The 26611-nt window shown below is 42.8% G+C and overlaps 1 protein-coding gene across 1 annotated transcript; it reads right to left on the reverse strand.

Moving 5' to 3' along the window:
* Positions 1 to 6692: 6692 nt before the first annotated feature.
* Positions 6693 to 9914, reverse strand: LOC123057880 (uncharacterized). The gene is made up of 9 exons (XM_044480755.1): positions 9313 to 9914; positions 8704 to 9235; positions 8374 to 8623; positions 7961 to 8304; positions 7684 to 7852; positions 7506 to 7604; positions 7168 to 7421; positions 7010 to 7085; positions 6693 to 6931 (listed from the first exon to the last, which is right to left on the reverse strand). The coding sequence occupies exons 4-9, from the start codon at positions 8167 to 8169 to the stop codon at positions 6815 to 6817; spliced, it is 924 nt and encodes a 307-aa protein (XP_044336690.1). The 5' UTR covers positions 8170 to 8304; positions 8374 to 8623; positions 8704 to 9235; positions 9313 to 9914; the 3' UTR covers positions 6693 to 6814.
* Positions 9915 to 26611: the final 16697 nt, after the last annotated feature.

Below are 26611 nucleotides of genomic sequence, written 5' to 3' on the forward strand. Positions count from 1 at the left end.
GTCAATTTGACTCCGTTTTAACCTTCGCAAGGACCGGGCCTAGCCATACTCGGTTCAACTAAAGTTGGAGAGACAGTCGCCCGCAAGCCACCTATGTGCAAAGCACGTCGGGGGAACCGGTCTCGCGTAAGCGTACGTGTAATGTTGGTCCGGGTCGTCTCGTCCAACAATACCGCTGAACCAAAGTATGACATGCTGGTAGGCAGTATGACTTATATCGCCCGCAACTCACTTGTGTTCTACTCGTGCATATAACATCAACATATAAAACCTAGGCTCAGATGCCACTGTTGGGGAACGTAGTAATTTCAAAAGTTTCCTACGCACACGCAAGATCATGATGATGCACAGCAACGAGAGGGGAGAGTGTTGTCTACATACCCACGCAGACCGACTGCGGAAGCGTTGACACAGCGTAGAGGAAGTAGTCGTACGTCTTCCCGATCCGACCGATCCAAGCACCGTTACTCCGGCACCTCCGAGTTCTTAGCACACGTACAACTCGATGACAATCCCCGGGCTCCGATCTAGCAAAGCGTCGGGGAGGAGTTCTGTCAACACGACGGCGTGGTGACGATCTTGATGTTCTATCGTCGCAAGGCTTCGCCTAAGCACCGCTACAATATGATCGAGGTGGAATATGGTGGCAGGGGGCACCGCACACGGCTAAGGAACGATCTCAAGGATCAACTTGTGTGTCCTAGGGTGCCCCCTGCCTCCGTATATAAAGGAGCCAAGGGGGAGGGGGCGGCCGGCCAAGGAGGGCGCGCCAAGGGAGTCCTACTCCCTCTGGGAGTAGGATCCCCCCCCCCCCCAATCCTAGTTGGAATAGGATTCCTCGAGGGGGGAAAGATAGAGAGGGAGCCGGCCACCTCTCCTTGTCCTAATAGGACTAGGGAAGGGGGAGGTGTGCGGCCCACCTTGGGCTGCCCCTTTCTCCTTTCCACTAAAGCCCACTAAGGCCCATATAGCTCCCGGGGGGTTCCGGTAACCTCCCGGTACTCCGGTAAAATCCCGATTTCACCCGGAACACTTCCGATATCCAAACATAGGCTTCCAATATATCAATCTTTATGTCTCGACCATTTCGAGACTCCTCGTCATGTCCATGATCACACGCGGGACTCCGAACAATCTTCGATACATCAAAATGCATAAACTCATAATAACTATCATCGTAACGTTAAGCGTGCGGACCCTACGGTTCGAGAACAATGTAGACATGACCGAGACACGTCTCCGGTCAATAACCAATAGCGGGACCTGGATGCCCATATTGGCTCCTACATATTCTACGAAGATCTTTATCGGTCAGACCGCATAACAACATACGTTGTTCTCTTTGTCATCGGTATGTTACTTGCCCGAGATTCGATCGTCGGTATCCAATACCTAGTTCAATCTCGTTACCGGCAAGTCTCTTTACTCGTTCCGTAATACATTATCCCGCAACTAACTCATTAGTTGCAATGCTTGCAAGGCTTATGTGATGTGCATTACCGAGAGGGCCCAGAGATACCTCTCCGACAATCAGAGTGACAAATCCTATTCTCGAAATACGCCAACCCAACATCTACCATTGGAGACACCTGTAGAGCTCCTTTATAATCACCCAGTTACATTGTGACGTTTGGTAGCACACAAAGTGTTCCTCCGGCAAACGGGAGTTGCATAATCTCATAGTCATAGGAACATGTATAAGTCATGAAGAAAGCAATAGCAACATACTAAACGATCGGGTGCTAAGCTAATGGAATGAGTCATGTCAACAGATCATTCAACTAATGATGTGACCTTGTTAATCAAATAACAACACTTTGTTCATGGTTAGGAAACATAACCATCTTTGATTAACGAGCTAGTCAAGTAGAGGCATACTAGTGACACTAAGTTTGTCTATGTATTCACACATGTATTATGTTTCCGGTTAATAAAATTCTAGCATGAATAATAAACATTTACCATGATATAAGGAAATAAATAATAACTTTATTATTGCCTCTAGGGCATATTTCCTTCAATATTAGGTAAGATATATCTGTTGCACGCTGGTATTTAGTAGTATATCAATTACTTTTTCGCAGGAATGGTAGGATATTAATTATATGACAGATTTCATGGGATAGTGCTGAGTCAAAACGTGTTTATAACCAATGGCAGTGGTGGGTAATTAAAGCGTTAAACGTGTTTGGTGCTCACCATTGGAGGGATTTGAACTATTAGATAACATGATTTGGCGGTTGAGATGGTTTGGATCTGCCCCTTTGGATCTTTTTATATTAGTATAGATATAGATGTACCGCCGCACAATGAATGTTTGATTTGTTTGCTAATTATTCTTCATGCAAGACTTTCCATGTTTACATTTTATTTTCGTCTTTAACTATTAAGCATGCACGACTTGCCATACAATAAATCGTAGTAATATTTTATTTTCTTCTGAACTACTATGGGTATCTAATACGTGTATTTTTATTTCCTAACTATTTAATATGGGTATTTAATATTTACTAATAAACTTACGTGCATACGCGGGTATATATACCCAGTAAATTATTCTCTTAACTATTATGTTCTATTTTTAACTATTTAATGAGTATCTAATACCTATTAACGAAATTATGTACATATCGGGTATGTATATACCTAATAATTTATGTAAATATATGGGTATTTAATACCTACTAACGATACCACACAAAAAATACCTACTAATGATATTATGTACAAATACGGGTATCTAATACCTACTCATGTAATTATGTACACATGCGGGTACGTATATACCCAATAATTTATTTTTAGAACTATTTATGTTTTATTTTATTTTCTAACTATCTAATACGGGTAAGCAATACCTACTACCAAAATTATATGCATTCTCCCACGGGGTTAAAAAATGATTGAAACGTGTGAAGATTTTGTGTTTGTTTTCTCGATGGCTATTTTCGGTATAAAAATACGCTTGGAACGAGTGTAATTTTTTAGTAGCTCATTTTTCTCCTGTTTTTTGTCAAACGAGTGTAAATCGTTCTCGAAAAGAGACGAAAAAACTTCCATCAGTCCACCTGGGTGGGGATAATTTAAATTTATATATTCGATATTTAACTAATATCATTGATTTCGTAGTGTATTGGGTTAGGATGGATAATGTTTTGAAAGATATCTTCTCTTACGATAATACTCTACACTGGCAAGGCACTGTGGGGGAGCGAGTGGGGTGTTTAACTCGTCTTTTTAAGTGCAATTAGTCCGACCCATGCAAATGAAAAGCGGAGGACAATATGATTTGGAGTAGTGGGGGTAAATTTTGTGTTGATGTCTTCTCTTACAACAATAAGTTAACCGACTCCCCTATTTCAACAACCATCATCCGCTTGCCATCGATATAACTACCTTTTTCGATAGTGCTTCCTTTAATTTGATGAATGGCATGGAAGCATTATCACTTTTTTTTATTTTGCGCAAAAAACAAGGAGTTCAAAAATGGTTGAAACGTGTGAAGATTTTTTTGCTAGTTCACATTTCTCTTGGTTTTTGTCAAACGAGTGTAAATCGCTGTCGAAAAGAGAAGAAAAATATTTTATCATTCCCCCACGGAAGCATTATCGCTTTTCTGATTTTGCGAGAAAACCAAAGAGAAAGCAGAGGGGGACATGATTTGGTCCAGGAGGGGTATATTTTGTGTTGATGTCTCCTCTTAAGATAATAAGTTAACATATTCTCCTTTTTCAAGAACCATCATCCACTCGTTCCATCGATATATTGAATATATAAACATTCGACGAAGTTGATCTACCACTATGTGAAGATTTTGTGTTTGTTTTCTCCATGGTTATTTTCGGTGTAAAATACGGTTGAAACGATTGTAGTTTATTGCTAGTTTATTATTCTCCTGGTTTTTGTCAAACGAGAAAACCTTTTATCACCCCCCCGGGTGGTAATAATTTAAAAGTTATAAATAAATATTTAGCTAATATCATTGATTTCATAGTGTATTGGGTTAGGATGGGTAAATGTTTTGAATGATATCTTCTCTTCCGATAATACTCTACACTGGCAAGGCATTGTGGGGGAGTGAGTGGGGTGTTTAACTCGTCTTTTTAAGTTCAATTAGTTCAACCCGTGCAAATGAAAAAAAGAATTCTCATGTTTTTAGTTTTTTCGGAAGCGGAGGACAACATGATTTGGAGCAGTGTGGGTAAATTTTGTGTTGATGTCTTCTCTTACAACAATAAGTTAACCAATTCTCCTTTTTCAAGAACCATCATCCACTCGTTCCATCGATATATTGAATATATAAACAATCGACGAAGTTGATCTACCGACTTGGCAAACACATTCCTATAACTACCTTTTTCGATAGTGCTTCCTTTAATTTGATGAATGGCACGGAAGCATTATCACTTTTTTTGCGCAAAAACCAAGGAGTTCGGAAATGGTTGAAACATGTGAAGATTTTTTTGCTAGTTCATATTTCTCCTGGTTTTTGTCAAGCGAGTGTAAATCGTTGTCGAAAAGAGACGAAAAACCTTTTATCATTCCCCCCTGGCTGGTAATACTTTAAAGTTACGAAAAAAATATTTAGCTACTATCATTGATTTCGTAGTGTACTGGGTTGGGATGGATAATGTTTTGAATGATATCTTATCTTCCGATAATATTCTACACTGGCAATGCATTGCGGTGGAGTGAGGGGGTGTTTAACTCACCGATTTAAGATAATAAGTTAACAGATTCTCCTTTTTCAAGTACCATCATCCACTCGTTTCACTGATATATTGAATATATAAACATTCGACGAAGTTGATCTACAACTATGTGAAGATTTTGTGTTTGTTTTCTCCATGGTTATTTTCGGTGTAAAATACGGTTGAAACGATTGTAGTTTATTGCTAGTTTACAATTCTCCTGGTTTTTGTCAAACGAGTGTAAATCGTTGTTGAAAAAGGACGAAAACCTTTTATCATCCCCCCAGGTGGTAATAATTTAAAAGTTATGAATAAATATTTAGCTAATATCATTGATTTCATAGTGTATTGGGTTAGGATGGATAAATGTTTTGAATGATATCTTCTCTTCCGATAATACTCTACACTGGCAAGACATTGTGGGGGAGTGAGTGGGGTGTTTAACTTGTCTTTTTAAGTTCAATTAGTTCAACCCGTGCAAATGAAAAAAAAGAATTCTCATGTTTTTAGTTTTTTCAAAAGTGGAGGACAACATGATTTGGAGCAGTGTGGGTAAATTTTGTGTTGATGTCTTCTCTTACAACAATAAGTTAAACGATTCTCCTATTTCAACAACCATCATCCACTCCTTCCATCGATATATTGAATATATAAACAATCGACGAAGTTGATCTACCGACTTGGCAAACACATTCCTATAACTACCTTTTTCGATAGTGCTTCCTTTAATTTGATGAATGGCACTGAAGCATTATCACCTTTTTTGCGCAAAAACCAAGGAGTTCAGAAATGGTTGAAACGTGTGAAGATTTTTTTGCTAGTTCATATTTCTCCTGGTTTTTGTCAAACGAGTGTAAATCGTTGTCGAAAAGAGACAAAAAACCTTTTATCATTCCCCCCTGGCTGGTAATACTTTAAAGTTACGAAAAAATATTTAGCTACTATCATTGATTTTGTAGTGTACTGGGTTGGGATGGATAATGTTTTGAATGATGTCTTATCTTTCGATAATATTCTACACTGGCAATGCATTGCGGTGGAGTGAGGGGGTGTTTAACTCACCGATTTAAGTTGAATTAGATCAACCCGTGCAAATGGGAAAGAAAACTCTCATGTTTTTTGTTTTTTCGAAAGCGGAGGACAACATGATTTGGAATAGTAGGGGTATATTTTGTGTTGATGTCTTCTCTTCCAACAATAAGTTAACCGATTCTCCTTTTTCAACAACCATCATCCACTCGTTCCACCGATATATTGAATATATAAACAATCGACGAAGTTGATCTACAAACTTGGCAAACACATTCCTATAACTACCTTTTTTCGATAGTGCTTCCTTTAATTTGATGAATGGCACGGGAGCATTATCACTTTTTTGATTTTGTGAAAAAACCAAGGAGTTCAAAAATGGTTGAAACGTGTGAAGATTTTGTGTTCGTTCTGATGTGTGTGTACTACAAATGGTGGCTTATTTAACTAGTTGAAATGAAATCATTTGTTTCAACCAGTTCCTCCTTTTCATAATATAGATAAAAAATATTCCATTATCCTTTGCATCAATCCAAAAAAAATTAAAATCCGATGCGTTCCCCCCATTAACAGTTTTTATGTCATGTTTGGTGAATAAAAGAACCATTTACAACATATAGCTCGGCCATTCTAGTGTGTGGTACTTCCACCCATCACTATGCGTCGGAATAAAAATGGTTAGAATGCATATCTCGATACAAGGCTCCAGATGGGTATACCATGGAATTTTGCTTTCCAACAATGATAGTTTGGAAAACTGGTCAAAATCATTCGTAAAACTGTTCATGCACTGTGGGGTCCGTTCACTACGAAAAGTCAACTTCTTGAAACGTCAGAGATCATGCGCGCGAGATTTGTCTACAGTGTCTGAAATACAGAGGCGATCTGCTACACTGTTCTTTGCGTGCCTAGCTCGCTGGTAGGCACGGGGATAGCGTGATGGCGCCGCGGTGTGGTCAGAACATGGGCGGCTGACCGAATCTGTGTGACTTTGACTAAGATTAAACTGGATACATCATGTGACGGTGCCGTACTCCCAAGCGTACATCCGCATTATTTCTAACAGTACAACAACTAGTTCTGACTGGGCGGCACTACTCGATTGCCCATGCATTAACTATGTCGTTGATGTTCGTCGGGAGGGATGCGACGTTCTCTTTCATTTGAACGAGCTCTGCGAGAATCTCCTGCCGCTCCGCGATGATGGCGCCCTGTGTGATCAACGGCCTAGTTAATGCATGTGCAATGGTGACCACGTGTAAGTGCAAAAAAAGTGTAAACTTGATTACCTCCGACATGTCCGCCATGACATTCCTCCCATCAAAGTGTTTGGCGACACGAATGATCCACACGCCTGTGTCAGTCCTGAACAAACATGTTGTTAAGGGGGGAGGGAGCGGTACAGAGGTTAAACAACTAATCCATGCGAGATCAACATATAACTTACTGGCGCACTGTGGTCGGTGAGGTGACATGGAACACTTTGTCCCTCCTGATGCAGTCAACTTTCCAGTTGCTGAACAACTTGTAAATTAGGGTGAATAAGGCAACGTGCAGCTTGTCAGCGACGGCTCCTAGCAGATCCTTGCGCCGTTGTGTGGTGCAACTATCGTACGATGGATCAAAAATGTTGATGATCTTCCTCTGGATGTCCCAAGCACACAAGCACCATCCGAAATCGAAAACTGTCGGCACGTGGAACTACAGGAAAATCAAATCATGAGACACGTGTTTGAGTGTGGGACCAAAGACAGAGCGAACGCATGCGGTCGTTTTGTTCCTCACCATGGTGCACTCGGCTACGTTGAATGACACTTGGGGCCCCACAAGCTGCGCGCGTACGGATAGCAGAGTCCATGTTTCTTCTCCAGCTAGTGCAGCAGTCTGAGGATGTGCGAAAAAATACAACGTGTGAGAAGAAATTGGAGGGAATGCAAGCATGTTTATGTACAAAAAAACTCACCGAAAAATCTGGCTCCATAAATTTACGCCATCTAGGTGCATTATTAGGGTAAAGGATCGCGCCGTCGATTTGGTCTCGGCGACGGAAAATCAACGCGCATAACTCGTGGTCGAGATGGTCTGACTTGACAATCTGTGTAAGCAGTGGCGTCGGGGTGATCGAGATGAACCTTGGGGTGGCATGAGTCATAATTGCAGTGTGATGAAAAGTGTTAGCTAGATGAACATTGGGCAACAAGCGTGTATGAGCCACTCGGGGGTGTGATGCATGCATGTACCTTTCAAGCTCTTCCGGCGAGACCGTTTTTAAAAACAAGTCGGCCGCTTTCCACACGGACACCAACACAGTTGGACGATCTCGGCCGTCAATCCAGTGCGGCGTGGCATACGCTGCATGCATGGCTTCTTGCTTGGGCGGGAAGTCACGAGATGCCTGACCAAAAACCACTGTCCCGGCGGTGTGTGTGGCCTCGCCGTCCAGCATCATAATTAAACCTGCAAGCCCGTCCCACTATCCTTTCTGTTCGTCTGCTGAAGATTGGGCGATAACCAGGCTCTTGGATGGTACTGGCGTGAGAAAACCTGCACGATCCCCGCTGGTGGTGTCCTGCGAAGATTTCTCCTGCGAAGATTTGTAGCCGTTACTCCGGTGGAAATATGTGTCTAACGGCATGAAAAAATATGGACATACCATCGGAGTCGGCCATATCCAATTTGCGCCTGTAAATATTGGTGCAGCATGGAGAGTCGGGACTTGGTGGATTGTTAATGATGCATGGCAGAGTACGTAGGCTGCAACATATGCAGCCCTCGCCAAGCTCGCTAACGAGTGCGTTCAGAAAAGCGGTGTCCTCGGCAAACAGATCTGTCTTAAGACTATTAGCGAGCCTAAATGTGGTGGCGTTATGCTTCTTCATCAGCATGCCGATCTTCGAGGTGGCCTGTTTTTTTCACGTGAGAGTGTTGTACATATATCATTTACTACTGATGAATAAGGATGTTTAGGACATCATCGGCTTACCAACTTTGGGTAATTTGCCTTCATGTACATGAGAAAGTCACCGGCCGTGGCTGCCCGCGTGAACGTAGGCGCTGGAGTCGCTGGCGAGGGTGGGACCCCGTGTGGGCCATGTGGCAGCCTAAACGATATCGGCTGTGCATTGGTGAAGAGGGGGGCACCGTGAGGCCGGCTGGAGCCAGGCACGGTGTTGTTGAAACATGCTAGTCGCCCGGGGAACATGCTGTTGTCGCAGGGCACCGGATCCGAAGGGGTGTCCCACGCGCTCCTGGCATAGCAGACCTGGTCCGCAGACCGAATCTGCATAAAAAAAGGTTGAAACATGGTGGTCATAATTATAACGGCTACTAATGAAATGGCATTCAAGGTAAAAATAAACCATTGCTCCGGAGAAGTCTGGTGTCCCTTTAAAATGCCCCACGTTGCATTGTACCCACATACGCTTGTATTGCGTTTCGTCAAATGCAGATATTCGTGGAAATGTATTGTGCGAGAGGTTTAGTGATCCAAGATCAAGGTTGTCTAGGTAGAAAACCTATGTCATAAGAAAAACATGTGTTAATGCGTGTGCGCCGCGTCAATTGGGAAGCTGACAAAGAACGCAAGACTGACCTGCAGAAATAAATGGCAGACATGCAGATACGTGACATCCCGTCCTGCCCTGATATCTGCCTTCACTCTTAAGCATGCAGCCATCAGCTCTTCTAACAGGTATTCGCACCCGTTGAACTCTGCGACGTGATCTATTTGCGCAAGCGCGCCCCAGTACTGTGTGTTTGTGCAATCATGGCTAGGTGATTGGGTTAGCAGATAACCAACAACAAACATGACAAAAGCCATTTTGAAAGAGCTAATCTCCCTATCCGAGCTATCTTTGTCTAACGGTCTATAGATGATTTTTTCTACGACAGTGAGAAGATTTTTCCCGTGCTGACTGATATGCATAAAATTGCGCATATGTGTTGTGTCTAAGGCGGACGCTTTCTGTATATGCAAAGGACCGCATGGTACACCAAAAACCTTGTGCACGTCGGATGCCCTGAAGGACATTTGCCGACCAGGCCGAATGTATATGGTCCTAGATACTTCGTCTACTCTAGACATCAACCATATGCTTAACTTCAAATTCATCCTAGATATATGTGGCACGTGCAAAATGCCTCCAGACTCCATCTCCTCAACCAGAGATTTCTTGAATGTATCAAGGGAGTCTACCATGGCACATATTTTGGTTGGAGAGGCCCTTGATGTGGGAGAAGGTTGCGTCGACATGACCATGCTGTCGCTCGTCTCCTGTGACTGCATGAACTCGTCCATGTGCTGTGTAAGCAAAAAGAAAAGGGGGAGGAGGCGTTAGCAAGACGATTCGGGTTCACAATCGAACACCATGGTGAAAAACAAATGGCGGTTGCTTACCGGGTCCGGCAACTAGGAGACGCCGGCGACAGCGATCGATTTTTGCTACTTGCTAGTGATAGAGGCCTGCTGGCGGGAGCGAGTGTGTTGTGGAACGGATGACGATCCCAGGCGATTTTATAAGCCAGCCGTGTGGAGCCCGGTGCACGCATCGTGCATCGATTGGCTGATGGGTGGATTTACGTCCTGCAGATCCAGCTACTTCATTCATTATGCATGTCGTTGATTTATTGCCTTGCCGGTGCGACGAATTATTGCCGGTCCAATGCATGTGGTGGGTGCGGTGTGTGGGTTTGGTGTAAATGCATTTTCATCCTCTCCATCGATTCGGCGGGCTTAATCAACGACATGCTCGCAAACACTGCCAGTTCCTTGCATCTCAAACGGCGTACATACACGGTACGTACGTGATACAAATGAATGCATAAGAGATAAAACTACATGAACTACAACTACATCTAGTACAAAAGCTGGAACAGCTGACTCCACTACATATGCTGCAACGGCTGAAACCAGTACAAATGCTTGGGTAAAAATCTTGGGGGCACTAGCACTCATAACATGTACTTGCAGTTTTGTTCGATAACCACATGTTGCTTCATAACTTGTGCATGCAGCATATCTCCATTAGCACCATGTTCAGTACGCCCAAGATGAAGATGTTCTTCAACCATGCTTGGTTCTGCTCGAGCAGAGAGACATGGCGATACACAGATGCGTGCGAGAGAAGGTGCCCCCACCGAGTGCTGAAGTACTGTATGTACTTGTTCTCCCACTTCCAAAAACGGCACCCACCAAACTGAATAAACGGAAAACAAGGGTGGATTGAGTTGACGACCTCCGGGGGAGGGAGATGTATGCAAAAAATCTGGAAAAACTTACTCCATGGCGTTCGCACTTGTAGAAATGCCTCCCTGGGTTCTCTACCGTTCCAGAGACGAACCAGAGCACGTTGCCGGCATTGCACTCCGGGCAGGCATCTCGGTGGAGAAGTGGTGTGACGAGGGGGGGGGGGAACTAAGCTCGGACTTGGATGAACACATGCTTCCGAGAGGAGAAGCGCAGAGAGGATATGTGAAAACTTGAGCGGGGTGTGTATCTACAAGCGGCGCGGCAGTTTAAATAGGCCGCGGGGCGCGTCGTGCAGCTAGCCGTTGGAGCTGCCGTCCTAGATGCCCGCCAGCATTTTAAATGCCTGCCCCGCGAAGTGGGCCACGCGCGGGATGTGTCAGCGGTAAATACTGTCTGAATACCGGGTGCTATACGAATAAGTGAACTGATTATACAGCCGGCGCGTATTGATGTTGCGCGAATCTCGCGGCGTCGTGCGGTATGGATATCACCCGCGCGTGATGGCATGTCCACACGGGATTATTTGCAAGGAGGTGCCACTATAAAAAATACGCACGTTGAACCCAAAAAGCAATAATAAATCTTTTACCATTAGGAAAATACTAATTATATTCTACATTTCGTCCACATATATGCATGTACTGTGCATTGAGTTTCATGAACTTACTGAATGCATGATCGCGAGCTATCAAATATGGAGCCAATCAATCGAGTTTGAAGCGCTTGCCAATTAGTGCCCTGTTTGGAACCAACGTATCAGAGCTCGAGAAGCCCATTCCTGATGGTCAAAGCTTCGTGAATCCAGACAAAGTCGACCGTACCGCATCAAGTGAAGCTTACAAAGATCATGTGACAAACTAGGAAGTCAAAAAGAGGAAGGCGAGCTAGTTCTGTTGATACTGCTGAATCATCAACCAAGGTCAGAATTCATGAAAATCATGTTTTTGAACAGGAGTTCGTTGATGTGCTTGTGCCAAACGGTGAAGCTGAAAGGAACTTCATGTGGTTATGCGATGTTGCATTGATGGCGGATGATGGGTCAAAGAGGAAACATATACTCGACTAGCCAACAATCATGAGTTCAGACTCCATTGCAAATAAGCGGTTCATTCACAGTTGATGTTGAACCAGGTACCTTTTTTTACAGAACGAACTAATGAAGTCGTACAACATGTGTGGTCACAAGAAGTTTCTCAAGAAATTCAAGAAGATAGCACTGGACAACCTTGAGCACGTAAGTCGCATTTATGTTTTACAAGCAACACCTTGTAAAATAGGTATGCGATGCATACAGAAATATAATAATGAATTTCATATATGTAGCTTTTTCTGCCAACATTGTAGCGTGAGGATTTGGCCACCACGAAGAGTCAGCGCAGCCAAGGATGGAGGTGTCGCGACGGAGGTGGATCAACAATACGAGTTGCGCGTGCTATAAAATTAACCTAGCTCTGGTACCATGATAGGAATATGCAACTTGTATTTTTATGTGGCCATAGGCCAGTATATATACATGTACAGGTGTGAAGGGTCGCGCTATTCGTCACCCTGTGTGAGGAATAGTTATTCTTCACCCCCCTCTATTTTACCATCAATGCAACGTATTTTTACGTTTCGTAAATTTTGTCTTATTTCATACATAAGAAAAAAACGTAAGAAAATATGTACTCGTCGTAAAAAGTATTTTATATTACCTAAAATAAAATATGATTTTTCTGGTCTTATAACCTATTTTTTATTTTTTTATCAAATTTAAATATTGAATCAATATGCATGTAACTATTTATATTGTAAATGTAATTTCTTTAGGAAGCGACGGTAAAATTACCTCAGGTGAAGAATAATTTATTCTGCACCCTGGATGATGAATAGTAACACTATATATATAGGTAAATTAACTGGGACACCTAGATGCCTAGGCACCTCGATTGTTTTAGGTACTAGTAAGGGTGCACGTGCAATGCACGTATTATCATGTGAATACAATCAACATTCATCCTAAGAAAAAATATATCAATAATATGAACAAAATATAAAGAAGCACCAACATAAGAGAGGCGATAAAAGATGTTTAGCAATGTTGTTACACAAAAAGTTTACTCGGACTAAAACTCTAGTGAACATATTGGAGATCCCTGGTATTCAAGTTTTTTCCCATCAAATAGGTAATGCTACGAACCAATTTTTTAGTAATTACACACACGGGAAATTGACAAATAATACTGGAAACATTTTCTGAGAGTGCATCATTCATCATAGTCAAAAGATACTATGCATAACATTAACTCATTTAGTTTTCTAGATGACCATATTAAATTGTAAGCATTACGTGGTTCTTATTTCAGTGAAAAGGAATTTTGTTGAATAATAAACTTAACTGGTATAAAAGAACTATAATATGGGTTGCATGAATATTGTTCTAGAAGATAAGAATAAAATACGTGCAATAACTCACTAAAAATCTTCTCTATTGTTGCTATTTTTGGCATACCAGCTATTTTAGTAACAGAGTAATAATGGGACATGGTGCAACTCAACTCACGCGAGCTAGATTGACACACTTTTGCTGCAGCCAGAGATGATCTCCAAAGCAATGGATGGGATAAAATTCATGACAACATCCTGCAATCAGGGGAAAAAAACCTTAACCATGGAAGCTGATTAATAATGCAGACAAAAGAAAAAAAGTTGCATGATACTACCTTATTTTTTTGCATGATACCACCTTTTTTAAAGGAAAAAGATCATTGTGAAGTATTCTTGCTCCATGGTCGTAATGGGATATGAAAAGATTGTTTGTGGTTAACTTGCATGTCAACATGAGGCCAGCCTGTAATGTTGATTATACTTGGTTATAAATAAAAAGAATGTTAACTGCAATAGGTCCATGTTGATTTGTGCACATTGCACAATAACTGCGTGTGGAACAGAAAGTTAGACTGACCTTGTAAAGGATGAAGCCGAATGTGCATGCGTACTCGTGTCGAACACTTTGTTTCTATACAGCTCAGGTGCAATGTAGTAACCTAAATTACAGAAGAATATTTTAAGTTTGTCAGCCAAGGATTATTATCTGTATATTTCTTATTTTGATGTTAGTAAAAGTGGGCTTACTGAAACTGTCGACAAGGGCCTTGTGGTTCACCGGTTCACCTTTTCGGAGGCGATCTTGGACAACCTCACGAGGCAGAATCCCCCGACCTTCATTAGGATTTCATAATCACCAAAAATATATTTATGGCAGCTTACCAAGATTAAAATAGTAAAATAGGTAGATATGCAAGTATTTATGATTCCTAGAGAATGCAGCAAGAGAACGGAGAAGACCAAGTCACTCCATTTCCTCTTCTTGCTCTGGCTTTAGGTCAGAGTGAATGATGGGGTATAGCTTGTCACATAGGCCATGCCCCTGAACACCCGGATGTTCAAATTTTTGGGAGCATCTACAAATACAATTTCCTGCAACAATTAGACTTTAGTTGTATCAGGTAAAAACTGGTACTGAAAGAATCATAGTATCATTAGCAGTGGCCATAAAATTTAAACTAAAACCACGACGAGTAAATGGAAACGGAGGGAGTACTTTGTAGTGAACTGCTTCACCGCACTGATCAGTAGCAGCAGGTGCAGTCGGCACTCGCCAGGCACAAGCAAGCACAGGCCGCCCCTCACCCATCATACAAACAGAGCACACGCAACATGTGTGCGTACACGCGGAGCAACAGCACCACACAAGACACACACGCGACACAGAGGCATCATTCAGAGCATGTGCACGGAGCCGCCGCTCCATGGATGCACCGCTGCCGGTACCACATGGAGAGGAGCAGCTGAGAGTGGCACAAACATGGTGGGTCAGCGAGAGCCTGTGGCACCACTCGGGCGAGAAGCCAAGCCGAGAGATATCCTCGCATGATCGTCGGCGTCATTAGCAAAGTCACCAGCTTGGTCGAGCTAGGCCGACGCTCACCAGTGCGCCTCGTGCCCCGTACACCAGCCATGCTGGCCGAGCCTGTCGCCGCGATGCGCTAGCTCGCGGGGGCCCTGCTGTGCGAACCCCACCGACCGCGTACGCCGGCGCCGGTCTCTGGTCGGGCACAGCTGCCATGCGCCTGGTCGGGCACAGAGCCACGGCCTCGTCCCGCCCGCTGCAAGCCGCGTCGCACAAGGCACGCCTAGGCCCCGGCCCCCACATCCTGCCGCCCGGAGCTCGCCGTTGTCGCCTGCCATCGTCGCCGCCCGCCGCTCGGCACGGGTCACGCCGTTGTGGGCCAAGAGCAATAGCCGGTGCGCGCTGAGGTACATCTCCAACGCTTCAGCCCGCCCCCGTCGGCCCCGATGAAGAAATCCATCACCGCAGCGTGATTGTAGGGGTAGAGGACATTGGCGTAGAGTTTGTTATTTTCCTCTGTGGTAAAGCACAGTCAGTCAACCTAAATTCATGGGAGCGTTCGCCCCTCGATCCTTGGGGACATGCACCGCCGGCGCCGGACAGGGTCGGCCCGCGTGCGTGTTGCCGGGAGCCACCTTGGGCGCGTCTTCTTCTCTGCGTGCCCTGTTCTCCCTCCCTCATGCGTTGCTTTGGGTTCCTCAACGACGGGCTCCTCGCGCGTCCCGGTGGCAGCGGCTCGCTTGCATTGCCGGGCGGCTTGCATGCTCTTGGGAATTTCTCGCTTTTGGATGGAGGTTTCGTACGGGAATTGATTAGATTGGAAGGTGAGCGTTAATGAAGGGAGAGAGGTTAATTGATGATAGTTCAGATTGCATGCGTTGCGTGATTGTAGGAGTTTCCGATGCGGGATGTGGGGTGTTATCCTCGGTGGAGTACGGTCAGTCACTGAAAATTGCGAAGTGCACACCATAGAATTGTTAAATCAATGAGGGCTGTTAGATTGAGATTTATGGACAAATCGTGTGGTGCTGACTGGATCGTGGGGTATTGTGGGACTAATTGCAGGGTGCACGTAAGAAAATTTATATTTGATTATTTAGTAGTAGTGGGGACTAGTAATAATGTACGTGCAATGCACGTTTTTATTAGGTAGGATATTAGTTGCACGTTATATTAAGTAAGATATATCTGTTGCACGCTGGTATTTAGTAGTATATCAATTACTTTTTCGCGGGAATGGTAGGATATTAATTATATGACAGATTTCATGGGATAATGCTGAGTCAAAACGTGTTTATAATCAATGGCAGTGGTGGGTAATTAAAGCGTTAAACGTGTTTGGTGCTCACCATTGGAGGGATTTGAACTATTAGATAACATGATTTGGCGGTTAAGATGGTTTGGATCTGCCCCTTTGGATCTTTTTATATTAGTATAGATATAGATGTACCGCCGCACAATGAATGTTTGATTTGTTTGCTAATTATTCTTCATGCAAGACTTTCCATGTTTACATTTTATTTTCGTCTTTAACTATTAAGCATGCACGACTTGCCATACAATAAATTGTAGTAATATTTTATTTTCTTCTGAACTACTATGGGTATCTAATACGTGTATTTTTGTTTCCTAACTATTTAATACGGGTATTTAATATTTACTAATAAAATTACGTGCATACGCGGGTATATATACCCAGTAAATTATTCTCTTAACTATTACGTTCTATTTTTAACTATTTAATGAGTATCTAATACCTATTAACGAAATTATGTACATATCGGGTATGTATATACCTAATAATTTATGTAAATATATGGGTATTTAATACGTACTAACGATACCACACAAAAAATACCTACTAATGATATTATGTACAAATACGGGTATCTAATACCTACTTATGTAATTATGTACACATGCGGGTACGTATATACCCAATAATTTATTTTTAGAACTATTTATGTTTTATTTTATTTTCTAACTATCTAATACGGGTAAGCAATACCTACTACCAAAATTATATGCATTCTCAGGGTGCATATATATCCTAATTTGATCTGTTATACAAGGGCAGAATACACGCTATATAAGAAAGTAATAAATGTTAACTTACATATTAAAACCCTGCCTTTTTATCATGCGACATGCATGCATGGGACGGTCCACGAATTAAGCCTGCCAAATTAACTAGCAATTAATGCATTTTTATTGGTTTCCAAATCATTCGCTAAATATGATCCAACGATGAAGAGGCAAGGTGCCCAGGCACCTAGGTGTCCTAATATATATATATATATATATATATATATATATATATATATATATAGAGAGAGAGAGAGAGAGAGAGAGAGAGAGAGTCTATTAGTAATCCAGGGTGAAGAATTACTTATTCTTCACCCCGGTCGATCGACCCAGCCACGGTACAGCTTGGGCAGGTTTCAACCGATGTAAAATTGTATCAATACCGATGTAAGATTACCTTGACGCTGGGAGGAGCCAGCCCACTCGTAGATGCCTTCGCTAATTAGGTGCTGACCTGCGAGCGGTTTCCACTTTGAACAAGGAGGGCGTGGTGAGCAGTGGGGCTCGACGGCGTGATGCTTGGCGAAGATTTTTGTCGCCCCTGTCCTCCTCTCCCCTGTAACTTGGCGATTAGAAGGTGACAGAGGCGGCGGCTGTGGACCCCGTGGTGAAGGGGCAGAGGGGGCGGCGATTTGGGGTGCGGCCGTGCCGTCCACTGCAAATCCAGCCCTGCTCTGTCGGAGAAGGCGCCAGCAACAAGAAGACGGCGGTGACTGCCCTCCTCCGTATGGTCTGCTCTCTCTCTAACCTAGTTTTTTCCTTTTCTCCTTGGTCTGGTTTTCCCATGATTTCTTCCTTCTTGGAGATTGATGCTTATAAATTGGATTGTAAATGTTCCTCCTCCGTCTCTTTATTTAGACGCATGCACGCTTATGCTTTCTAAGCTCTGAGATTGATAGAAATTTAATTAGCTTGACTCTGGACAATGGGATGCACAACTGCAAAGGAACTGCTGACGAGGGAGATTAGAAGAAGCTGGACGGCAATGGGCTTTTTATCAAAGAAGAAGAGAAGTAGCACAAGGCTCCTGAGGAGGAGGGGTTATCTTCTTTGATCAAGCCAAGGGTGCTACTGCTACCTCTGTCTCTTCTCTGTTGTAGATTAATAGTCCCTTCCTTTCTTTGAGCTCCACTGTTTTTGGATGAACAGGACTAGCCCCTCTTTTAATCAATTAATTTCTCATGAAAATAAGATAAAGTGAAATTTAATTGGAGGGTGCATAATTAGTTCTTTTTTCTTTCTGATGGAGGCTGCATCATTTTTTTTTGAGGCGAGAACCCCTAGTCCAGTGTTGGCTCTCTACTTGGCACAGGAGAGAAAAAAATGAAGTAGGGTTAATTAAGCATGATGACATGTCTACCTATATAATTAAACATGATGAGCTGCTTACTTGTAATTTGTAGCTATTAGGTTGGATCATGATTTACTCATATAATTAGGTGTTGTACCTTGCTAGTTTCTCACTGCTCATTTGATAACAAGAGAAAATTAAACTCCATGTATATGTATCAAAAGATACAGAAATATTAATGCTCCACAATTTATAGAGAAACATGCATGTGAGTGCCTGAATGCTTGATGCTTCTTTTGAGAACGGCAAAAGCTAGCTAGCATATATATGTATAAAAGGGTCATATCATCTAGAACAAAAGGTAGGCATGCTGATTAGTGTCTTTCTTTAATTGATACTAATAAATTCTGAAGCTGCAGAGGTGTAATTCTTTTGTTTTGATTGCCTGATGTTTCCTTTCTTTCCTCATTTGATATCCAAGCTGCTGAGGTGACACATACTATACTGTTGGAGAAATTGTTGTGAAGCTTAGCTTGTATGAGAGTCATAGAGAAGATTGTCGTGTCTTTCCACACAATTTTCAGAATGCTAACTGAAATAGTTATACTAGCCATTTCAGATTGCCACGGTAGGCCGGATCGCCCTCTGGTCACTCTGCATTTGGCACCTGCCTGCAACATGAACAACAACCTTGGTGTACATCTCAGTCAGGATCGGAGGAAGATTTACGCGTACTTGTTTCATGCCATTTGTATTACAGCCCATGGATAATAATGTTTCAGTCACTGGAGAGATTGCTCAATAGATGAAGTTGGTGTAAAATTTCTAGTCACCTGCAAATTAAGCCGCTTGAACATCAAGTTCGGTAGTAATCAGCTTTCAAGTTAAGTAGTATTCAGTTTTTTAATGTGTAATTATATGCCTAATATTATTGATCAATTTTTAATTTGTAACTTCTATAGGACAAAATTTCCCCTTGTGGCAAGTTATGTATCTCCAGGCTTTGGTGGTGTAGCTATGGCACAGTTGAAAAAGTGTTACGGATGATACACCTTCCTATTGGTGTCGTCAAGTGGTACCTCTCCACGACATTAGAATTTTGTAAAGCATCGAGTTGTATTAGTAGGATTGAACAGGAAATATTATCATGGATCCATGAGTGTTTAGTCACCTCACAGTACATTGAGAAGGCCAGTGAAGAAACTTCTAAGCGAACAAAATATACACCTATAAAGAGTACAAAATATAAATACGGTTGCATGTGTATTACGGAGCTATCTATTGATGTCGTCAAGTGCTTAGGGAATCGTGGGGGTTGGTTTTGTTCATCATTAACCCATTCTTTCAATTTTTCAGAGCTATCTATTGAAATATGATTACTTTCTTTGTCCGTGGGAACTTTTTACCACTGCCATGGATAAGCGTCTATTTGTTTCCATTTAATATTTATTTAGTTCCTTCTAATATCTATTTAGTTCCTTGTAACATGTGGTTGATGGATTATGGAGATTACCTTTCATACTAATGCTTCTCTTTTCAGCTTACAGTTTTTCTTCCTTACAATTTGCCATGCATCTCCCACAAAGAAACATGACAGAGAAGTCACGAGGAGCTGCAATATATGTGTACATGGAACAGTTCTCCAGGCCCTGGAACCTTTTCAGTAATCTTTGCTGAAACTGTAGGGTCATCCAGACGTGGATGTTGCAAAGGCTAACTGGAAATACAGCAAAAACTGTAGGGTCATCCGATGTGGATTTGGCAACATCTAATTGGAAATAAAATGTCCGCAGTTTGGCATGGCCAAACCACTGCCCATCTCACTTAGTTTTCTCTATAGACTAAATTTCTACGTGCTACTTTGTCAAGCAGTGTATCAAATTTATTGTCTCTGTGATTTATATGTGAACTCAGATCATCTTTTCTCCTTGTTAGACCGATGTAGTTATGTCATTCTTATGTGGCGTAATGTGCCATTCTGGTAATTTTTATGTCTTGGCAACAATGCTTAGGAATATTTTTTGTGTGGTCTAGAGCTAATAAGTAGAAGACGCTAATGAGTAGAAAACACAACGTGATGATCCGGTAGACAACTTGTTGTGTGGAACACTGGAGGAAATTACAGAGCATAAATCCAAGACCAAGAAAGCAACATGATTTTCTCAGATACACTGAAGAAGACATTTACTGACAAGCCTATGACAATATGCTGAAAACACATACTAATTAGAAGAAAAACTTACAATGGTATTTATACAAGCAAATTTGACAAGCACTCACATGAGGCAAATTTATCAACAGAATAATTCAAGGTAAATGCATTGCAACCCAATAAAGTATTTGCTATACATCAGGAATAATACAATGGTGAAATCTTTGACTTCCCGTTACAAATTTCAATTGTATCTAGATCTTGTTAGACCGAGTAACCAAAGTTCTTCTCTCTTCTTCTGGCATTGGCACGACTTTAGTCGGGCTTCTGATTTCACGCAAGCGTCGGTAGATCGAGCAGCTGCACATGGTTGTGGTTGTGCTCTTTCTCGCAAGTGACATTAGCATCATGCCATTGCCGCAACACCACTCCACTTGCTTCCTCGCGGCTCATTCCTGGCGACTATATCTGTGCACCCCCCGCAATTTATTAGTTTGTACTAAATTACTTCATTCAGTTACCACCTACAAAGCAAGGATGCAGGTCTCACGGTAAGCTAGACGACATGTATAAAAGACCTATAGCTGAAGTTGCATGCGAATGAGAAGGAAAATTTGATATGTATTCTCCATGCCCTTCGTGTCAAGAGAATACATTTGGGAAATGTGCAAAATTTTAATTCTCATAGAGAAAATTGATAGATATTAACAAGCAAGAGTTGTTAACATGCAAAACTGACAGAAGATCATTATTTCTCTGCATCAATAATTTGTCAGAGTGAACATCTGAAGTCAGCATTTTAAGAACATGTTGGACAAGAGTTGCCTGTCATGTCCAACTGCAACATTGTGACACCATGTAAACTAAAGATTTTTCTTTTTTGAGATTAGAGTTTGAGGGTCTGGTTATATTTGGACCTTGCATGTGTCGGAGCATGTAGAAAGTGTTGTGTCAAATCATTGTAACGGTTTCCTGTTGCAATAAAGCTTTACTTAGAAAATATTGATCTGGTTCTCTATTAAGTCAAGAGAACTCAAAACCTGATTACGATACGACACAAAATTGAAATACAGCAAGAGCAAGGTCATTGTATGAACTGGGAATCACTTAAGCCTTCAGACATTATATGAAAACTTCTAAACAACAACAAAACAAAACCAGTTGAATGTTCAGCCATACTCCCACAACATAACCAGTTGAATGGTCAGCCTTAACACAAGCATTTTTATTTCACATAACATGGTCACTTCGTTCTGCTCTCATTACAACAGGGACAAGTGATTCCTTGAAAAGTAATTACCCCATCACAACTTAGCACCACTGTTTATATGCCAAGCTCACAAAAAAATCAGATGCACTCTGAAATCTGAATACACAAACAAGCTTCAGTTTATAAAAAATAGGTAGGGATGTCACAAGGGGGGTGGAAGCAGCCACGTTTGATGGAGCCAGCCACAACTTACCATGAACTAGGAGGTCGTGACCAACTTGAAGAGGAGGCCGGTGATAACTAGAACATGACTACTCAAAAACGCCGGTGAAATCTCTGGATCCAGATTCAATCAGGGAGGTGAGCCTAGGAGACAATACAATAGTTGAGATCGCGGAGAGCGTCGAGGTCGAAGTATGACTTGGTGCCGCTGCTTCTGTTAGACTGTATATCCCGCTGGTGGGACGACCTCCTCCCCTTCTACCCAGCCACCGGAGCCGACATTATATCCAGCGTAGGGATAGACTAACCTGCTCCGCTGGCATCCGCAGAAGAAGAACCGCTATGGCTGCACGAGGAGCGGGTCCGGGTAGTGGAGGTGACCTGGTAGAGATGGTGCGGAGAATGTAGAGCCCTCCCACGATCCATGTATTTTTTTCGCGTGAGGTAAAATTACCTCGCAAGGCTTTGTTACAGGTCCTACCGTAGCCTTTTGCCTACTGTGCGTCAGGTAAATTTACATCTAAACCTTTTGTTTGTTGCGTTTCTCGGTTCCATTTTGCAGGCTGTAATTTTACCTCTTTCTTACCTCCATGGAAGATGGCTGAGGTGAGGAATAAGAATTTCTCACCTAGGGTGACGAATAGCGCGGCCCCTTATCGATTTTCTGGGAGGGAAAGTCCAGATCTACTATTCTTTGGCTAAAACGAAAGATGGAGAGGACCCACATACAGGCATATGGGATACAATTGTAAGTAAGACTACATGTGTAAATTATAATGGATTAATTGTAAATTGCATATATATGATACTTTAATATTACCTGATAAGTAGTTATCAAATACATGTGTGGACCACAGGGGAAGAACTTGCATCATGTGTATAACACCGCAACTGGGAAGTCAACAAGAACACACGTTAGTTTCCGTAAACAGTACCTGGCAACGAACATACAGATAAACAAGTAAGTCTTTTTTCTGCGTGATCGAGGTAGTAAAACATAACTTCACCCATGTATCTAACTGTATGTTGTTATGCATATCCAGCCATGACTGTGGATTTGTTGTTCTAGGGACCATCCAATGTCATCTCACAAATAACTTTGCTGGCTACCACAAGGTCAGTTTGTCTTCAAACGGTATATTTTGATAAGCCAACATTATATCCAAACTTTGCACTGAAATTTGCTATTTTAAAGAAGTCCATAACTGCATACCGCAAGGGACCAGGCTACGTACTATTGTACCACTGGCTGAATGACTACCACCCCGACAGGTTGATAACACTACAAAAAAAGATACATCAGTGACATTATGACCTGAATGAAAACTTTTTCTATCATGCTTATGACACTTCTATGACAATAATTGTAACAAAAACACGTATCATCATAGATGTGGTGAGCTCCTACTTCTATGACAAAAACTTATGACAGAAATTAGGCTTTTCATCCTGGGCAAGCTGGAGACGCACCTGTGTGACATTCTTTGGACCATCCATGACGTAAAAAATCATGGTAGAAGTGAGGGTGAGAAAAATTTAAGGGAGTTCCCGGTTATGATGGGTGGTTGGGGCCGAGCGATGCAGTGTGGTTTGCACGTTTCTCTCGTACGCGTGTGTGCGAGGCGCTTGCTAACTGAACCTTAGTGAGGCGCTCGCTTTACTAAACCCGAGCGATCAATCGATCCCACTACATACTGAAGTCGATCATCCCTTTGCTGCTAACTGAAGTCGATTGATTCCTTCGTTGCTAACTGAACCCGAGTGATCCCTTCGCAGCTAACTGAATCTGAGCGATCACTTCGTTGCTAACTGAACCCGATCGAGCCCCCGTGTGAGACGTATAGCTAGCCGGTTGGGTTGCCTCTGGATGAATAGTCCCTGTTGCTTCCGCGCGTGATACGTAGAACGAGTCGACCTAGCCGGTTGTCTGGATATGGATGAACAGTTCCCGGTGGGGGTTGGATGAACAGGACCCCGACCATGTAGGCGGTTGTCGCTGGATGAACAGGACTGATACGTCCATTTTGCATCATGCTTTTATATCGATATTTATTGCATTATGGGCTGTTATTACACATTATGTCACAATACTTGTGCCTATTCTCTCTTATTTTACAAGGTTTACATGAAGAGGGAGAATGCCGGCAGCGAGGATTCTGGGCTAGAAAAGAAGCAAATATTAGAGACCTATTCTGCACAGCTCCAAAAGTCCTGAAACTTCACGGAAGTTATTTCCAGAATATATAAAAAATATTGAGCGAAGAAAGTTCCAGAGGGGGGCCACACCATGGCCATGAGGGTGGGGGCGCACCCTACCCCCTGGGCGCGCCCCCTGCCTCGTGGGCCCCCTGGTGGCCCTCCGATGCCCATCTTCTGCTATATGAGGTCTTCGTCCGAGAAAAAAAATCATAAGCAAGCTTACGGGACGAAACTCCGCCGCCACGAGGCGGAACCTTGGCGGAACCAATCTAGGGCTCCGGCGGAGCTGTTCTGCCGGGGAAACTTCTCTCCGGGAGGGGGAAATCATCACCATCATCATCGCCAATGATCCTCTCATCGGGAGGGGGTCAATCTCCATCAACATCTTCACCAGCACCATCTCATCTCAAACCCTAGTTCATCTCTTGTATCCAATCTTTGTATCCAAACCTCAGATTGGTACCTGTGGGTTGCTAGTAGTGTTGACTACTCCTTGTAGTTGATGCTAGTTGGTTTATTTGGTGGAAGATCATATGTTCAGATCCATTATGCATATTAATACCCCTCTGATTATGAACATGAATATGCTTTATGAGTAGTTATGTTTGTTCCTGAGGACATGGGAGAAGTCTTGCTATAAGTAGTCATGTGAATTTGGTATTCGTTAGATATTTTGATGAGATGTATGTTGTCATCCCTCTAGTGGTGTCATGTGAATGTCGACTACATGACACTTCACCATTGTTTGGGCCTAAAGGGAGGCATTGGGAAGTAATAAGTAGATGATGGGTTGCTAGAGTGACAGAAGCTTAAACCCTAGTTTATGCGTTGCTTCGTAAGGGGCTAATTTGGATCCATATGTTTCATGCTATGGTTAGGTTAACCTTAATACTTCTTTGTAGTTGCGGATGCTTGCAATGGGGGTTAATCATAAGTGGGATGCTTGTCCAAGTAAGGACAGCACTGTAACGCCCTCGATGCGGCTATATCTCCTACGTGTCGAAGCACGACTTAGAGGCATAACCGCATTGAAAGCAATGTCGCAAGTGAGGTAATCTTCACAACAACCCATGTAAATAAATAAAGGGGAAAGGTACATAGTTGGCTTACACTCGCCACGTCACACAAATAGATAAATAAGTCATTACATTCATCCAATACACTCATGGTCCGACTATGGTACCAAAATAAAGATCAACCCCCAAATGCGACAAAGTCCCCGATCGCCCCAACTGGGCACCACTACTGATCATCTGGGAAAGACACATAGTAACGACGAGAGTCTTCATCGAACTCCCACTTGATCTCAAGCGCATCGTCTGGAGCGGTATCATCGGTCCCTGCATCTGGTTTTGGAAGTAAACTGTGAGTCACGGGGACTCAGCAATCTCACACCCTCGCGATCAAGACTATTTAAGCTTATAGGTAAGGCAAGATATGATGTGGAGCTGCAGCAAGCGACTAGCATATATGGTGGCTAACCTATTCGCAAAAGAGAGCGAGAAGAGAAGGCAAAAGCATGGTCGAACAACTATGATCAAGAAGTGATCCTAGAACAACCTACTTCAAGCATTACTCCAACACCGTGTTCACTTCCCGTACTCCGCCGAGAAGAGACCATCACGGTAACACACGCGGTTGGTGCATTTTAATTAAGTTATGTTTCATGTTAACTACAACCGGACATTAACAAATTCCCATCTGCCCATAACCACGGGCACGGCTTTCGAAAGTTCAAATCCCTGCAGGGGAGTCCCAACTTAGCCCATCACAAGCTCTCATGGTCAACGAAGGATATTCCTTCTCCCAAGACAATCCGATCAGACTCGGCATCTCGGTTACAAGACATCCTCGACAATGGTAAAACAAGTCCAGCAACACCGCCCAAATGTGCCGACAAATCCCGATAGGAGCTGCACATATCTCGTTCTCAGGGCACACTCAGATGAGACTAGCTACGAGTAAAACCAACCCTCAAGTTTCCCCGAGGTTGCCCCGCAGGCAGCTCAGTTGGACCAACACTCAGAGGAGCACTGGCCCAGGGGGGTTTAATAAAGATGACCCTTGGGCTCCGGAAACCCAAGGGAAAAAGAGGCTAGGTGGCAAATGGTAAAACCAAGGTTGGGCATTGCTGGAGGAGTTTTATTCAAGGTGAACTGTCAAGGGGTTCCCATTATAACCCAACCATGTAAGGAACGCAAAATCCGGGAACATAACATCGATATGACGGAAACTAGGGCGGCAAGAGTGGAACAAAACACTAGGCATAAGGCTGAACCTTCCACCCTTTACCAAGTATATAGGTGCATTAAGATAAACAAGATAATATTGTGATATCCCAACAATAAACAAGTTCCAACAAGGAATGATCTTCAATCTTCACCTGCAACTAGCAACACTATAAGTGGGGCTGAGCAAAGCGGTAACATAGCCAAACAATGGTTTGCTAGGATAAGGTGGGTTAGAGGTTTGACATGGAAATTTGGGAGGCATGATAAGCAATTGGTAGGTATTGTAGCATAGGCATAGCAAAAGAGCGAGCATCTAGCAAGCAAAGATAGAAGTGATTTCGAGGGTATGGTCATCTTGCCT

Source organism: Triticum aestivum, chromosome 3A (genome assembly GCF_018294505.1).
Source record: "Triticum aestivum cultivar Chinese Spring chromosome 3A, IWGSC CS RefSeq v2.1, whole genome shotgun sequence".
NCBI lineage: Eukaryota > Viridiplantae > Streptophyta > Magnoliopsida > Poales > Poaceae > Triticum > Triticum aestivum.